General features: G+C 38.3%; 1 protein-coding gene and 1 long non-coding RNA gene across 4 annotated transcripts in view; one reads left to right on the top strand and one right to left on the bottom strand.

Moving 5' to 3' along the window:
• The window catches only part of LOC111334866 (tyrosine-protein kinase HTK16-like), a 15207-nt gene extending 11225 nt beyond the window's left edge, over positions 1–3982 (top strand). The window contains exons 6-13 of one of the 3 annotated variants that reach the window (XM_088727514.1): positions 120–230; positions 659–849; positions 1984–2106; positions 2281–2351; positions 2518–2558; positions 2695–2791; positions 2900–2999; positions 3390–3982. In XM_088727514.1, the coding sequence (XP_088583640.1) occupies positions 120–230; positions 659–849; positions 1984–2106; positions 2281–2351; positions 2518–2558; positions 2695–2791; positions 2900–2999; positions 3390–3455 (800 nt within the window). In that variant the 3' untranslated portion in view covers positions 3456–3982. Of the gene's footprint in view, positions 1–119; positions 231–658; positions 850–1429; positions 2107–2280; positions 2352–2517; positions 2559–2694; positions 2792–2899; positions 3000–3389 lie in introns of those variants that run through there. The other 2 variants (XM_088727516.1, XM_088727515.1) reach the window with 2 other exon arrangements.
• Positions 1–18437, bottom strand: part of LOC111345523 (uncharacterized) — a 140728-nt gene that overhangs the window by 54621 nt on the left and 67670 nt on the right. The gene's annotated exons all lie outside the window — the stretch shown is intronic.

Below are 18437 nucleotides of genomic sequence, written 5' to 3'. Positions count from 1 at the left end.
TTTGGCTGACAGTCAATTCCGAAAGAGAACTGATTCAAGTTTTAAAAACGTTTTTGTTACATCAGCAGTTTGTTTTTTAATGCCATTAAGCCATTTTCACTCCAACTTTACTTCTCCAGCTAATGCTGCGGAATCGGACAAGAAAGATTTGATGAATGAACTCGAAACAATGAAACAGCTGAAACCACATCCTTACGTCATCAAGCTTTTGGGATGTGTTACGGAATCTGGTATGTTTTGGTCGTGGTGGATTAAGATTTGCCATTCGTGTTTCCGTATAATTTACTCTGCAAGACTATCTAGTCGGTTATAAATTTGTTTCACCTTTTTGGGACAACTTTTTTCGTGCAGAGCCACTCTATCGTATTATGATTTAGTACAAAGGATAGGCATCGTCGACGTTACTTTTTATTTAAGAATTCTATGATCAACCAATTAGAGACAGTGTTTGTTACTAAACTAACTGGTCTGCTGCATGAGTAAAAACACTTACAAATTGGGTATAATTAGTGAAATCTTGTTACGAGACTGCGTAACTTAATTTTTCAGCCATTCTTCTTGAAACAGCCATCTCGTTGTGTGCAATTCCTTCCTGGATTATTCCGCGATTACGTTTTTTAGAGAGTAATCTATCGGTTAGCTTGTTTAATTCTTTCAGAGCCGCTGTTGGTTTTGATTGAATATGTGCCTTTTGGAGATCTGCTCGGTTACCTGAGAAAGAGCCGTGGATTGAATGACACATACTACAAAGACCCGGATATCAAACCGCTAACAAACCTGACGTCACAGCAACTAATGAAGTTTGCCTGGCAAATTGCTGATGGAATGAGTTACTTGTCCTCAAAATCTGTGAGTTAATCAATATATTTTTGTGTGGCTTGCTGACTTGGTGTTTTTGTGTTTTTTTTTTTGGTTGTTTGTTTTTTTTCATCTTTGATGCAAAGTCATATGTTTAAAATGTTACGCTTCATAGGTGCAAACGTATTCTTGACGCCTGACTCAGGGCTTTACCTGCAGGGTAACCCTTCCATTTGCAACGCTATCATCTATTTATTTTCCTTTTTAATTTGCAATTGGCAATCTTCGGGTCATTGCAGATTGAACGGGCAAGGGCCAGTTACATACACAACACGTTCATTATGTCAGCAAATGTGTTTACTATCAGCGAAGAAAGTAAATTCCTACAAAGGAGCGAAAAAATAAGTTACAATACAGAAAAAACTACTTTAAGGCGACTGCAAAATGAAATAAAGAAAAAAAACGATGAAAACAAAACTGCTTACCAAATGCTGAGAAAGATAGGGTTGTTGGTCAGGGCCACCGAAGAAGAAACCTACTTCGAGGAATGATGTGACACTAATAGCTCGGTACAAAAAACTGGCAATAAATAAGGGCGAGGTAATAAAACTATAACGAAATTTACATACAGCAAATAACAAAGGAGCGTAACTAACGAAATACCGGAGGGAACAGAAAAGAATACACGATAACAAGTAAGTGAGAAAATGAAAATGAAAAGGAAGAAAAATTTGCCCCAACACAGATTACCTTATCCTCGACTTAAACTGTTGTCATGTTCCCTCATTTACAGTTTTTAATCTTCACTTACTATTTCAAAGGTGATAGAAATAAAATTTTGTTGGTTTCCTCTGTGTAGACATACAGTGACGTGGAGCATCTTTTAACATGTTCACCGTTAGCACAACCGATACTAGTTTAGTACCAAAACAGAAAAGAAGTGGGTTCCAAAAACTGCTACACTGTGAAATGTTGTCAACATCTCCAAGTGACCGTTGCATGAAATAACCACCTATTGAATACTGAATAAAGAAGTTGGTTCCCCATCAGTAAATGAAGGAGTAGTAGCGCTAAGAAAATTTGGAACATGCATGACATAATGGTTGCTGGATATTTCCATGTTCTCATCTGAACCTTTTAATAGTTTTTTCCTCCTGATATGATGCAATGTTAAATCTTTCCTAGATAATCCACCGAGACCTTGCAGCCCGTAATGTGTTAGTTGGGCATAATGAAATATGTAAAGTTACAGATTTTGGAATGGCCAGAGATGTGCAACAGGAAGATATTTATGAGCGAAAAACAAAGGTATTACAAGGTTACATGATATTCATTTTTATCATTATCCACAATGTATGTTGCGGTGAAGTTGAGTTATGATTTCCGTCACGCAATGCTTGGATTGGACCTTAATACCAAACGTGTTAGTCAATTCTCAATACAGCCAAGAGTATAACATCAATCTCTGCTAAAAAACTTTAGGGTCGTCTTCCGGTAAAGTGGACAGCTTATGAGGCCTTGTTGTATGGTAAATATACCACCAAAAGTGACGTGTAAGTATATCTAATCATTTCCCTGAATGATTACCTCTCTCAGTTTTTTCCTAGAATAAGGCCAGGAATTCTATGATTTATAAAAAAAAAAAATTGTTGTTGTCTCATGTAGTTTTGATGCCTCCAGTCATTTGCCATACTTATATCTTGCTTTGCTTCCTTGTAGATGGAGCTATGGAGTTGTCCTTTACGAGATTTTCACCATAGGTAACACCTAATGGAGTTTGTCGAGACTGTGATTTTGGTTAATCATTCCAACTTATTTTGAAAACATTCTTCACCAAATGAAACAAGAAGTACGTTCTTTTAAACAACATTATGATTGAGTAATATTTCTTTTCAGGCGGCTCACCGTATCCACGAATGGATGGAAGAAAAATTGCAAACTTGCTTCAGGAGGGATATAGAATGCCAAAACCGCAACACGTGGATGACAGACTGTACGCTTGCTTTCCTGTTTTCTGCTTAATCCTGATAGCAAGAATCCTAAGCAGCTATTACCTATAGAATGGTTATACGTACTAATTAAGAAATTTTATCGATGTTAGGTACCAGATCATGATGAGCTGCTGGCAAAATGACCCGGATGCAAGACCAACATTCACTGAATTAAGAAATCAGTTGAAGGACATGGAAAGGCAGCACAAGGTGAGACGCGATGAACATAACAACCCATGACTTCTCTTTCCGGAAAATTGCCGAAGATTTTTTCAGAGATCCGGGCACGCATTAGTGCCATCATAATTATTAGCATTATACTGGATGCCGGCTTCTTTTCTGCTGAGTCCCTGCACGAAAACTGTCTTTCTCGCGCTTTTTTTTCACAGAGTCTCTTGGTAATAACATATCAACAAACTCCGCTTACAACCGTTCATGTAAACATTCACTGTAAAGGTATACTGAAACCACATACGTAAACGCTGTACAGCTGCAGTGTACTTTCCTCGCTTTTCCGAGCTTACTTCGATCGCCGTTCATGACGTAAACAGGGACTACATCCAGTTTAATTATACTACTCATAATTATTTTTTCCTGCAGAGGCTGATCAACATGAAAATGTACGACAAGCACTTGTATGTAAACTTTGAGGATCTACTGGTATAGTCAAGTACACATGTCGTCAAAGCTTGATTGGCTGTGAAAGAGATTTGCTACAAAAGTTCAAGGTTGGCGTACACGAGAACGCTAATCTCAAGAACATGTCTCGGGGACTAGTCCACTTTAGGGGTTACACCATGGCACTATTCTCTAGATCATGAATGGTTTACACGGTGGGACCTGTTACACATTATAGCAAAACTTATGAGCTTTCACTGAAAATCAGCAAAGCAAGGAGGCGAAATCAAAAAAGGAGCGGTCCTAAACAGAGAAACCGAATTTACTAATTTACTGAGTACTGTCATGCAATGAAAAGCTTGTGTTATTCTTCTTGATTCAGTTTGATTCTCAAAAATATTATTCGCCGGTTTTTTTTTTTTTTTTTTTTTTCTGTTTAAAAAATAATCGAGGAGCTAGATAGTTGTGCATTTTACGGGTAGTTGTAGGCATACGTCAAAGCTTATTTTCATAAAAGCCGCAATTTTTAAAACAGTAGTTTCATACTTTTTGTTTTCAATAAAATTGTAAACAAGTTTAGAGTTTATTCTGCTTGTATGATAATGTCGTCCAATACCGGGAAATCATCCAGAGACTCATTATCACAACAACTGGTGGTCCTTTGCCCAATATTCACAAAATTGCTAAGTCTTCAGCGATCATTTTAAGAGATGGTATGTTACTCGATCGAATTCCTTTTGCTTGTCTCCAAGCCTGATACGCTCAGTAAATTCGACCCTTCTCCTCCACAATTCCGCCTATCTCATGTCATACCTTTTGTTGTAAGAGCCCTCAGCGCTTTTTTTTTTATCGAGGCCTCGCCTTGCTAGAGCTTAAAAAACCAAAATCGTTAACATTTAATAATAGTAGATGTAACTTTTGGGCAATAGTTCGGCCATCTTGCAGAGCCAGAATTAATCCCGACGGAAACTTGGCTTGCTACTATTTCTCACAACGCTCTTTCAAACAAAGCTCAACTGCTGAGAAAACAATATCGACAACGGTATCAACATTCACAAAAGGGTACGCAGACATAAAGGATACATTTTTACCTCAACCGGTCAAAATAGCAGCGATTTAAATGTCTTTCAAATCTTATAATTTTAACCACTGGTCGCAAACTGAACAGTTCTAGATCTCGATTAATCTTCAGGCTACTAACTAGCTCCCAGACCTCCACAAATCAATATTTATAGACATCACTGATTTTCGCCTATACGGACACAATGACGTCAAAATGTGATAAAGCTAACGTTATTACAGTAGCCAACAGGAGCAATACATTGATATGCCAGTAAATAATTTGCGTGAGTGCCATCTCATGTGCCGATTAATGGATCTGACTGGAGATTTAAGTTGCACTTTGTGGTCCCTGCACGATTATGGCTCAGAGCTCACATTAACTCTGTTCTATTGTCGGTCTGATTTAGTCGAAGTTTACATACTGTTTCACACAAGTAAACAACAAAACCTCTTTTGATAAGTTAAGTTCACTCTGTATTTTGATGCCATTAAACAAATATCATCAAAATAGGTGAAAAATTCGGTTTCACGATGATTAAAGTGGCTTAATATAAAATCTTGGCACGGTCTTTCCAACAACCTAGAAACCTATCGACACTTTAAGATCTAGACTCCCGCGTTAAGTTGTGGTTAAACTCGTCTAGAATTGTGTTACTCAGTACTGAATTTGCATAACACGTGCACAGTGTATAAGCTGAAGTGAAAACAGAAATCTGACAGGTTATATCCGACCAATGTCATCGATTTTCTCCCAATTAATTCCTTTTCAAGCTACCTACAGCTATGTCTTATGTCGAGTATTTCAACGTATCGTATCAAATTGGCGAGGACACCGATTGGGAAACGAAACGCGAACGATTAATGTTTATCTTCAACAGATCTTTTCCTGATGACTCCGCAGACGACATCACAGACGTTATTTCATTGCTTACCAAGATGGAGGAAAGGAATCTTCTAGGAACTGATCATCTCGATGTATTGAAGGATCTGTTAAAAGGATCTGTTGATGTTGCAAACCAGCATGCTCCAGAATTAGAACAAAACATGCGTCTAAACCTTGGATCAATAATGATCTTAAAGAACTGATGGCTGAAAGAGACTATGTATTAAGAGTTGCGAAGAGATATGGCAATCAGGAACAGTGGAATGAGTATCGTAGATTGAAAAACTTTACGAACAGAAAGGTAAAATCAGCGGAAGCATTGCACTACAAAAATCTAATTGAGTCAGCTGAGAATCCTAAGGACATGTGGCGCTCGCTTAACTCCGTGATTGGTTTCAATAACCAGTGGGGCTCTCCTTTTCAAGTACATGACGGGAAACGTTTAGTATCGGAGCCGAAAAGCGTAGCAACAAAATTCAACAAGTTTTTCGCTGCCATTGGCAGCAAAGTTGCTGGTCGATTGCGCCCTGTGAGTAAGGACGCATGGAAGAAATATGAAACATTGAAAGAAGCAAACAAGCAGAGTGATATCAAATCCATCTTGGACTTTCAAAGGGTTGAACAGAACACTGTTCAAAGCATTTTGCATTCTTTGAAAGTTAATAAGGCAGCTGGACTTGACAGAATTCCATCAAGGGTGCTAAAAGATGCTGAGGCGGAGCTTGCTCCGTCCATCACCTATCTTGTGAATAGATCAATTAGCGATGGTATTGTCCCTGATCTGTGGAAAGTTGCAAGTGTTACTCCTTTATACAAGTCTGATGATAAACTGCAAGATGAGAACTATCGGCGTATCTCTGTATTGCCAGTATTAAGTAAAGTCGTAGAAAGAGTGGTGCATTCCCAGTTGAATGCCCATCTACATCAGCTAGATTTTCTGTATCAACACCAGTATGGCTTTAGGCGTGGGCATAGCACTGAACAAGCTATCTCACAATTGAACAACTGGGTTCTTCAATCTATAGACAAAGGTAAAGTAACTGGTCTACTGTTTGTCGATATTTCCAAGGCGTTTGACTCTCTGAACCACAAAGTGCTACTACGCAAGCTCGAGCATTTAGGACTGTCTGAAAGATCTTTAAGATGGTTCAGATCATATCTTGCTCATAGACAGCAAAGTGTTTTGATAAACGGAGAATTATCAGAGCCACATACCATCACACTTGGCGTGCCACAAGGCAGCATTGTGGGTCCCTTGCTATTTAATGTGTACATTAATAGCCTACCAAATGCTGTTAAAGAGACCCGGATGATTTTGTATGCAAATGATGCTGTTCTATTTTGTGACGCATCAACACGTCAAGAACTTCAAATTGCTCTGGAACGTGAATTCACTGAAATCAGTAACTGGTACACTGATAGCAGGTTGACTATAAATGTCAAGAAGACCAAATTTATGCTGGCAGGCAGTAAAAGGATGCTATTTTTATTTGAAGACTTTGAGTTGCAACCAAAGAGTACATAAATCGATCGCGTGCAGTCATTCAAATATCTGGGAGTGACAACGGATGCAAAATGGAGCTGGAAGCCACATATCAGCAATTTGCTAAAGAAATTAGGTTATCGTCTTTCTTTGTTTAATCGCATATTTCATATGTTAGACAATAGAACTCGCATAGCCTTCTACAATGGGCTAGTGCTGCCCCACCTAGACTATGCCGACACATTGTGGGGAGATCAACCCGGTCTAAAATCAGAAATGGAAAAATTGCAAAGTTTTCAGAACAAATTTGCGAAGAAAATTAAACTAGGCAAGATGTCTTCTTCAGAAGCTCTGAAGTGTCTGAATTGGCTCCCTATGGCTGCAAGACGTCTATTTCATCGTTGTACCACCGTGGAAAATGCAATCAAAGGAGACATTCCGCAACATTTTGAGAGTTTTAAATCGACATTGAGAAGTTCGCATGGCTACAACACTAGAAATGGCTACTTACCTAGACAGCCTAAACCTAAAACGGAATGCGGAAAGAGGGTGTCCTACTTCCGTTCTATAAATAACTGGATGTCCCTCCCAGTATTTTTAAGAAGGCCAATGCCATGCACAATTTTTAAGGAAAACCTTACAAGATTCTTAATGGATAAATACTTTTAATGATGGATAAAACTTTAGATATACGCCGTTTTAGATCTGTGACAATTGTATTTCTTATTTTAGCTTTTAATACTTTTTATTTTTACGGAGGACCTCCCTGAAAACCATGTATTTACGTGACGGGCACTTCCTCCTTAAAGATTGTTTATTATTATTATTATTATTATTATTATTATTATTAGGGATCGAAAAATGGGATCTTAATCGAAAAGTGGAAAAATTCGAAATTAAGAGAAGGGACTACAAACAATTACTGGAGCAAGTAAGTCGTGCATTGGACGATTATAATGAACTGCAACGGCTCATTTCAATCTGCAGAAGACGAAATCTAATAAGCCACGAAAGCGAACGAAATGAGAATATCATAAATGTTTATGCATTATTCACAGAATTAGAACAACAGAATAAATTGGGGATAGATATCCTAAAAAAAAATGGTAAATGAGCCAAAGAAACCGGATTTGTGTATACTAATCAAGGATTTAGAGAGCAGACGAAAACAGGAAGAAGATGCCGAGAGGGAAAAGAAAGATTGGGAGGACTGTAAACGAAGAAGACGAGGTGAGAAATTCACCTATCAACGAAACATCACTCCTAATGAAACATTTCTGAAGCTTTACAACCCCTCCCTCGCTACTTAAATTTGAAGGCAATCAGTTAAATCTTCCGTCACTGTGTTTGAAATGTTTAGACATACATGTTAATAGTGTCAGTTGAACACAACTAAAATCGGGATACGGAAACGCCGTGGACTGTGAAACACTTGAGTGAGTTGACTAAGACTATGCGTAGAAAACTTCTGATAAATAGTCAATTGTCTATTAGGTTAAGCCAAACGAGTTTATTGTGTCAATGGCAGTGGACACACTTATCTAATTAATTTTATTCAGAAGTGTCCGTTTACACCAAACAAAAAGGTCATGATTACGGCGATCGTTTCATAATTATTACAAAAGAATGTCACGAGAGAAAGGGTCACTCGTGTCTCAGTCTAATATCTCAACAATCAAAGGGTTTCAGTCTCAGAAGACCGATCAGACCTTTCATATAATAATTTTTATTAGCATTGTTCTACGGATTGATGTAAAGTCTCAGACCACTTGTATATGATTGCAAATTTATTTATTTATTTATTTATTACAATTTAATGACACATATAACTTACTTACTTACTTACTTACATTAATAGATAATAATACAAAAGAGTAAAAAGAAAGGTGCCATAAGGATGGTCCGCAAAAGAGATAAATCCCCATGCACGGCAGACCACCTTTAACAAAAAAACAAATCCAAACTAAGATCAATCAAATCTTGCAGTCAAATAATCCCTTACACCCCTTTTAAAACAAGAAACACTTGGAGCCTGACGGACCGATAGCGGCAGCCCATTCCACATGTGGACAATCCTATTAAAATAGCAAAACCTAAAAGTATCAGTCCTCGCGTAGTTCTTTTTTAATTTAAGTTCGTCCTTACCCCTCAACGAGTATCTTTCCGAATGTGAATAAAATTGGATATAAGAGGATATATCTATATTAATATACCCATTAAGAACTCTATAAAAAAATAGTACATCAAAAAAGAAGCGTCTGTCCTCTAGAGATAACAGGTTCAGTTTTTCTTTACGAGTGTTATAATCATCATCAGTTTTTAGAATAAACTTGGTGGCTCTTCGCTGAATCCTTTCCAATTTATTAATGTTTCTAGCCGTGAAGGGTGACCAGACAATAGTACAGTATTCCAATTGGGACCTTACCAAAGCACAGTACAACCTTCTTAACATGTTAACATCTTTCAGACCCTTGCATGTCCTTTTAATAAGGCCAAGAATCTTGTTAGCCTTGCTTGATATCTTATCAACATGAGCATTCCAGGACAACTTGTTACTAGTAACTAATCCAAGATCACAGAATTCAGATGTTTCTTCCAGAGAGCTCTCATTCAGCTTAAGGTCAGAACGAAAAGGCATACTTTTTTTCGTGATACGCATCAATTTGCATTTCTTTACATTAAAATCCATTAGATTTCGCTGACTCCAGATGTGTAGATTATTCAGGTCAGATTGAAAATCATGTTGGTCTGATGTACAGTTTATCAGTCTTGATGTTTTACAATCATCTGCGTACAGTGCGATTGTGTTTCCAGGCATAACCACATCAGGCAAATCACTAATGAATATTACAAAAAATAATGGCCCTAGTAGGGAGCCCTGTGGTACACCAGATGGGATAACAGACCAGGTAGAACTCTGTCCTTCAATAACAACCCTTTGCTCTCTGTGGGTCAAGTAATCCTCGCACCATCTTAGTAGGCTACCAGAGATGCCGAAATTGCACAACTTCAGAAGAAGTATATCATGTGATACTCTGTCAAATGCCTTAGAAAAATCTAAGAACACGACATCCACCTGTAGTCCATCATCCAAGGCCTTTGTCCACTGATGGTGTGTTAATACCAACTGGGTAGCACACGAGCGACCCCTTATGAAACCATGTTGCCAATCTGTCAGGTAAGGGGCCACATGAGAATATATGGCATTATATACAATCTTCTCTTGGCATTTACTTGGAATCGATAACAGGGATATAGATCGATAATTCTCTACCACATCTTTAGCATCTGATTTAAACACAGGAGTGACATTAGCTCTTTTCCATGAAGAAGGAACTCTCCCACACCTGAACGACAAGTTAAACAGTAGAACCAATGGGTAAGATAGCTCCTCTGCACATTCCCTCAATATCCTCGCAGGAATGCCGTCTACTCCAGTTGCTTTATTAATGTCCAAGTTGCAGAGGATATTCTTAACTTCACTGTACGAAGTGAATACATCCATCAATAAGTTAGGATTAATCACATCAACATGAGAGCTGCCAGAGTTTGATGTTTTTGTAGAGAAAACGGAGCTGAAGAATTCATTGAACAGGGAAGCTTTTTCCACAGGATCTTTGGCAGACCTGGCTTTGCCAGAGTAAGTTATTACTTCTGGCAGTCTCTTGCTCTTGGACTTAAGAGAATGAAAAGACCAAAACTTCCTTGGATTAGTCTTCAGCTTATCCGATAGAGACTTTAAGTACTGGAAATACTTAAAGGAGATAAGACGTTTGGTCTGTTTCCTAAGAAGTTTAAACTTTGTTGTCACCTCAAGAGAAGCATTGGCCCTTAAACGCTTCCACAAGACTTTCTTTTTCCTCACTAACTTTAAGACCTCTTTATCTATCCATGGAGGTCTTGGCTTGCGTCTAAGCTTCATCTTTGGTACATGTTGATTGACTGCCGCGAGAACAAGATCTTGGAAATTCGCCGTACCTGAGTCAATATCCTCACAGGATATGTAGGAATCCCATAAAATGTGAGAGAATGTATTTCTTAGACCATCAATGTCAGCTTTATCATATCGGTAAACTAATCTTTGACTGTTTTTCGGCCTGTTGAACTTTTTCTTGATGGCGAAACAGACTGGGAAATGATCTGAATCAAATCCATTTGGGTGCACAGTAGTTCCTTCCATGAGTGATTCATGATTCGTCAACACAAGGTCTAAGATGTTACCAGATGATAAGGTATTAGTGGCACTGGGACGAGTGATATATGGGTTTGTTTGGGTGAGAAAATGGTCATCCAGGATTTCACAAAAAGTTTCAGTCAAATTGTCTAAAATAGTTGGTGATCCAGTCGGACCAATCGACACAGGGAAAGTTAAAATCGCCAGTGATAATTAAATCAGCGATTCCTGTACCAGAAGCTTTATTGAGAAATCTCCTGAATTCATCCAAGAACGTCTCTTCAGCGTCTGGTGGTCTGTAAAAAACTGCAAATAATAGACATCGTGTATTACTGGTCTTTAATTCACAAGCTAGCATCTCCGCATTTACCTCAAGATCGTATCTCCGTACACATGGCAGGTGTAATTTAGTTGCGAGCAACACTCCTCCACCACGCCTACCACGTCTATCCCGACGAAAGATACTATAACCCTCAAGATGTAGATCACGGTCATCAAAATCATTGTCTAACCAAGTCTCCGTCAAGGCAACAATGTCAAAGGAGTCCATTAATAACAAAGCATTTAGGTCGTTGATCTTGTTTCGAATACTCCTCGTATTTAATAATAAGCACTTGGAGAAGCCATTAGCAGAGTGAGGGGAAGATTCCGCAGAGACATCAGAGCTTAAGCTTACATTCTGCCCAGTTGAGAAGGACGACTCAAAGAATGAATCAGTGAAGTTAAAAGGCCACCCACAATTTTTGTCACAGAACCACTGCTCATCAGAAGACCCCAAGTCAATATAAGCCTGTAGATCCATGGTAATGCACTTTAGGTGGAACCATTTGTTACAACCATCGCAGAGAATCCCTTTCTGATTGGAGCGAACAGACTTCGTACATACATCACAAGGGCACTTCCAAAGAGGTTTTTTGCGAGTTGTGGATAATCCCGGAGATAATGACTGTTCTGGTCCAGGGTTTATTTCGATGTCTCCACATTGTACCAATCTTGAGATATTAAATGTAGAAACAGAATTGGGATATCGAGTCAGGTCTGTACCAAAATATCCCTTCGCACGTGTTCCAAGATGGCGGACTCGCGATGTCAATGCAACAAAGAAGTTTCGAGTCGTCTCCAAGTCTATGACGCCTCCAACAAGATGCAGACGAGTCTTGGGATGAGATAGTCGTATTTTGAGGAAAGTAAAACTATTACAGGCTAAGAAACAAACTAAAAAAGCGGTAAAAACAGGAGAGAGGGAAAACATACAACCAGCCGCCATGACTACCGCTGACCGATAAATGATAAATGATAAATTTTCTTATTTTGGATATTTTCAAAGTGCTAGTTGGCAACTATTCCAGCTCTGAAATGACTTTTGGTTTGTATTAAAACTCACTGAATTCTTGTTTTATATATCAGCCCAGGCTGCATCTGTTCTGGCTTGTGGTGTAAACATTGGAGAAAGAATAGTAGGAGGTGAGATAATGTTTAGAGATCTGATAACGAGCTAAACCAAAATGAGTGGATTCTTTAAGCTACAAAAATATTCCTTGTTAATAGTGCCTAATAAGGAGACAATGCTGCATAAATTGGCAGCGTTACAGTAGTCCAGAGAATTGTAACGCGCGATCCTACGTCTATTTCGATACCTGATTAATTTTTGGTTGAGTAGTGATAATTTCTTACGATTATGTTCCTTATTCATCACATTTTGGTCGCATAATTAAGACAACAACCTTTATTGAAAGAAAAACACAACTACTAGGGAGTCTGTGAAGGGGTTTTATCCTTGTTCTTCCGATCGTTTTTTCCCTCGTTCGCCCCGTTAGCTCGTTTGACTCCAGAATCAGAGTGCCCGGGACAGACTACAAAACATATCACTATTTCTTTCTTAACAGTTATTACACCTCATTGTACTTTCCGCAAGGCTTGCTGGTGGTGCTGTGGTTGTCACTACATGGATGGTCCTTCGCAGAAGCAACAGTCTGGAAGAATTTGTCAATGCCTTCAACGAAGCTGTTCTTCCATTCGGCAATTTCTTACGTGCATATTATTTTTGTTTTATAACAGTGATCCATAAGTGCGTCTCTGCAAGGAGTTCATGAAGTAGATCACGCATATGATTGATGATCTAGAGGGCGTTAAATTATGAACGAGTCACGTTTCGAGACGCACAACTAATGTAAAGGATTTGTTTTCTCCATCTTAGCTCAAGGTGGGATGCCATGGGATCTCGCTAGAAAACTTCATTTGAGACCAAGTGACGTGAATAACCTTCGAAAGGGCACTAACATCCTGGATGTTATCGTCATGCGACATGACTTAAGAACAGTGGGTGAGCTGTATGACTTTCTTTGTGACCATGGGCAGCCTCGGGCTGCCGACAAACTTTAAATGCCTCAATACTACCCGCCGACTTGGATATCTCGATCTCAAGTCTTCTTGTCTACGGCAACGGCAAAAAGTTAAAAAGGAATCTGATTTTGACCAGCTTTCTTTTAGTGATAATCAAACAAAAGCAAAAGAACCCTCTCTCTCACGACTCTAATGTAGTAATTGCTGAAAACTGCCGGCAAGAAGTTCAATTTTTGCCGTCTGCCGTAAGTCATTCTTAACCTTTCCACAATGTAAACATGCTTATATCTAAATTTCGTTGAAATTGAAATGTGTCGTGAAAAACGGTTTGTAAGGTTCAGCTGAAGGGTGCCTTACATTCATTTGAAGCGGACACCCCGCATTGTAAAAATAAACTGAAGGAATTAAAAAGTACCTTTTAAACGATATCTCAAAGACCCTTGAATTATCCACAGGCTAACAACGGGAGGGAGGTGGGGGGGGCATTATCCACAGGCTAACAACGGGAGGGAGGTAGGGGGATGAGGAAGGGAGTCTTAGTAAAATAGCGACTCGTAAGCATAAATACCGGTTCAAAAGAACATAAAACTTAAGCTGCAGCATAAATGTCTCTGCAGATAAAATCTAGCAGACGTTTTCTTTCTGTTTTAATGAATTTGGTTTTGTCCCTGGTTGGAAATCTCTTCGTCGGAGGAGTTGTCTACAAAACACGACTCAATGCAATAACTATTTTTTATTTCATCATTATTGTTCTAAACGTGGGGATCTTTAATCTATTGTTTCCATCATGTTCTTCTCTCTGCATGATGCACCGGCTTTATTCAAACTTGAGATTCAGTCTCTTTTTTTTTGTCATATATAATCACAGTTTGTTTCGCAAGAACTACTGAACTGTGGTGAAATTGTTCGATGTGTAAATTTTTTTTTTACGAATTAGCTATTTCCTTTAGGTTTGTATTGACTGAAATTTCCTCTTCTTGTGGAAAGGAAAAATAATTACTGATAGGTTCAGTTTAGAACTTGGAGTTCACATCCAGCGACAATTGGCCAACCTAACACTTGAAGTAGTTTCAACACATAAGTAACAGTCGAATGTCTGCTTTGATCGTCTGTGTGAGGAGTCCTGGGGAGGACCGTTGCTGAGGTAGCAGCGACTGACGTATCAACGAGCTGTAAAGATGTAATGATTCTGAAGATACCTCCGCTCTGGTTGTTGACACGTCATTCGCTACTACCACTACCGATAACAGTTCCCTTCACGACTTTCCTCAAACTGACGATCAGACCATAGGGTCAATTAGTCTGGTTAATATCTTTCTTACTGTGTGTTTTGAAACTAAAATAATATTGAAAGGGGGTCGGTTTCTAAAGAAACCATGATGCCTCGTTGGTGGGCGAGTGGAACAAGATAGCGTGGATTCGTCAACTGACTTAATATGGTAAATTAACCACCGTAAAGAAATTCTAAGGTGACGGTTCGCGCGTTAGCTCGATAAGCGATGATTGTCACAAAAACTGATACAGAACATAGGAAAATACACAAACTATCTTGAGCAAAAAAATTATAGTCAATAAAGGGCCATCCTTTTGGATTTACATCGGATTGGTCGAGAGTGTGAACCAATCACAGTGCAGGGTGAAGGAAGACCAGTGCAATCCTGAATTACTTTCCGCATTCAATAAATGAATTGTCGCTATTAAAAGCCCAGTCTGACTGTATGATCATTTTGCCAATTATAATCTTATCACTCCTAAGGTCATCGTGTTAATTTTCTCCATCGCCCAACAAGTATTCCCTGCGAATACTTGTTGAGTGATGGAGAAAATCAGATTTTACTCCGTTATTTATAGTTTTCCAGACGCTTTTACATAAAAAAAAGGAGTAGATGTGAGCCGAAAGTGAGTTATTTTGGATCGTTTTTTACGCTGTTAATATTTTGTATTGTAGAGGATTTTATGGAGATTATTGCAAAAAAGTATTCCCTGCGATCAAATAATCTACTTCAACGGCGACAGGTAAAAAATGAACTCTGAGTTTTTTTCACTCTATGATAATACTTTATTCTATGGTTGCTATAGTAGCAAAACATCTTTTTTTCCTTTTTTTCACAGGTAAGGCAAATACATTCACTCTAGAGTTCAAAACTGTTGAGGGCGGGCTGTGGGCACGGATTTCAAATTTGGCCTTTCGACTTTAACGTTATTCATAACCACTCCATACGAATTTTTCTTTTAAAATATATTCATTGATTGTAAAGTGAAAAATGATTTTCAAAGTTAAATTGAGAAATGTGGCCATATTAATTTGCCACAATGGCTATCTCAGTATTTAGTTCACTCAGTTATAGTTGATGCAAATATTTAATGAGTGTAAAAACTATTGAGAGCAGACGGAAAAAAGTTTAATTTTTTTCTGTTCGCCGCCAAGGTATTAAAGATTAAAGTTAATATTGGGATAAAAAGCTATCTAAATCGTATTTCACTGTATACTCTTATTTCAATACATTTAATTAAAATAAAAAACCTTACAGAAAGGTTGCGAATGACGTTTTAGGCAATCAGCAAAATTGAACTTCGTGCCGTTTATCACTTTTCATTGGTTTTAAACTCAAGAGTTTAAATATTTGCCTTAAAAGTGAAACAAGGATTTTTTCTTTTTCCATAGACACTGATGTAAAGATTATCATAGGAAAAGAGAGTTTCCGTGCCCTAAAAACCGCGACAATATTGACCTACTCAATTCTCTAACGCCGCTAAATTCTAATTTAACAGCTCCGCTTGTGTCAATAAATACGTATGATGCACGATCCGTTAAGTTGATTCGTAATAAACCTGTGAAAGTGATAAATGAGATATACAATGAGATATACAATGAGATATACAATGAGATATACAATGAGATATAAGAATCAACTTAACGGCCTGCTCCCAGTTGGCTTGTTGGCTCAATTGGTAGAGCGCTGCACTAGTATCGCAGAGGTCAGTGGTTCGAGTCCCTTACAGGCCTGATTTTTTTCAGGTCTGATCTTCGCTATTGCATAAATAGCGCTATCTACTGCGAGGATCGTGCATCATACGTATCTAATACCGCAGTTCAAAATATATGAACTTCATATATTCATTGTATATCTCATGTGTCAATAAAGTTAGCAAATTAATGAATTGCGTGTGATATGCAGTGCAAATGGAGTTTAATAATTTTTACATACAAAAGGAACACTTACTAACTTGGTCAAAACTTGTTACGAGAACAAACGCTAGTGTGGTACTGTTGGTTACAAGATTGCGATATGTGATCATTTACTGCTGTTTTTTCGTTGTGATCTGAAAACCATGTCGAGGGTTGTAACTATCAATTCAAATCAACCTTCATCGGGATGATAAAAGGATTTAAAATGCCTTTTTTGTTTTTTTGCCTTTTTTTTCTCAGTATGTTTATGAACCAACACTTGCTAATTGCTGGTCGGAATACGTACCCTTATGTAATGATATTAATCATTAATTCGTACTTTACGGCCAGAGATCCTGGTCTGTATCCAGTTGATAATATTCCTCACTTGCTATAGATCCAGTGGTGTTTCACTCGCTATGTAAAAATAGTTTTTCCTGATAGTCACTGAAATGATGGGTTTTTCCTTAGATTTTCTCGCTATTTTTATCTGTGGATCTGTGCCCAGATGTTGATATTGATCTATCGTTTAAATATTAATGAATCAACATAGTTGTTATATCAACACTTTGTTTTACCAATCCTAATTGAGTAACGATTTCTCAGCGGCGTCAGTGATAGAACTAACCTTACTAACGAATGAGGGAGGAAACGCCAAAATTACCCCATCGCCGAAAAACAATCATGCTCAATGCCAAATTACCTACCAACTTTTAAATTAGTTTTCAAAATGACTGTTAGGAAGTTTTATTTTAATTAAGATTTCTTTAACTTGACTACCAAACTAAGCAGAGGCTGCTGTCAGTGGGAAGCGGTAATCTCTGTCAATCGGCGTGATAGAGATACATTGTGGACATGCATGGCAAAGAGCTCTTCGTCAACACGTACTAAGAAGCAGCGCTGGATCATCATGGTAGAATCAAACTGTGAGGTAATTTTCAGGATCTACCCAAAAATATCAGAGTTGGACAAACTCCAATCAACATTTATCGTAAACTGCGTTTTGAGCAGTTTTATTTGTTACAATGCCATCACGATGAACATTTTCACAATCTATGCAATTACAAAAAAATCTACGCTGCCGAAAAACTTAAAAACATTGCTACTGAGTGTTGCTGTATCCGATGTTGGTGTTGGTTTGATAGTGGAACCATTCTTTACTTCATTATATATCAGATGGTTACGGCTTCAAAAACCGGACTTTACCTTCTACTTGGGACGCCATATCGTTATAAATTTGTTTTCAATAACTTGGTTCTTGAATGTTGTGGCCATAAGTGTTGAAAGACTCCTGGCAATTCAACTTCATCTTAGATACCAAGCACTCAGTTGTGACTCACAAGCGGGTTATCGGAGGCATCATTTCAATATGGACTTTTGCTTCGTTTGCATCCTTTGCTTTGTTCCTCTTTCCTTTTGCTGTACTCTCGAAAATAATGTCAGTTATTGGAACCATTTGCCTCCTGATCACTACAGCAATCTATTGTAAGATTCATCATACGACACGACGACACGACGACATAAAAGACAAATCCGAGTGTAGCAAGTACAAGAACTAGAGGCACGATACAGACAAATAAATGAAATGAGAAATTTGGCAAGGATCATGAAAACTGCTGTGGGTGTGTTATACGTTTACTTTGCGTTTCTAGTTTGTTATTTCCCACGCTTTATCGTTTTGGCTGCTCGTGCAATTAATGGTGCCGACATCGTTATGACTAATTTTCAAATGTACACATATACGCTGATGTTCTTCAACTCATCACTAAACCCTTTTATTTACTGTTGGAGGAGGAGACATATTCGACACGCCATAATAGACGCCCTGGGAAAATTATACACCAATCGTGTGTTTTGATTCTGGACCCTGAAAACTAGAGTCCTTCATCGGAGAGCGATGTTTACTTCGCAATCCG

The sequence above is a fragment of the Stylophora pistillata genome, chromosome 7, assembly GCF_964205215.1.
Source record: "Stylophora pistillata chromosome 7, jaStyPist1.2, whole genome shotgun sequence".
NCBI lineage: Eukaryota > Metazoa > Cnidaria > Anthozoa > Scleractinia > Pocilloporidae > Stylophora > Stylophora pistillata.
Note: the sequence above shows the minus strand (reverse complement) of the source record. Positions and strands in the feature narration are given on the sequence as shown.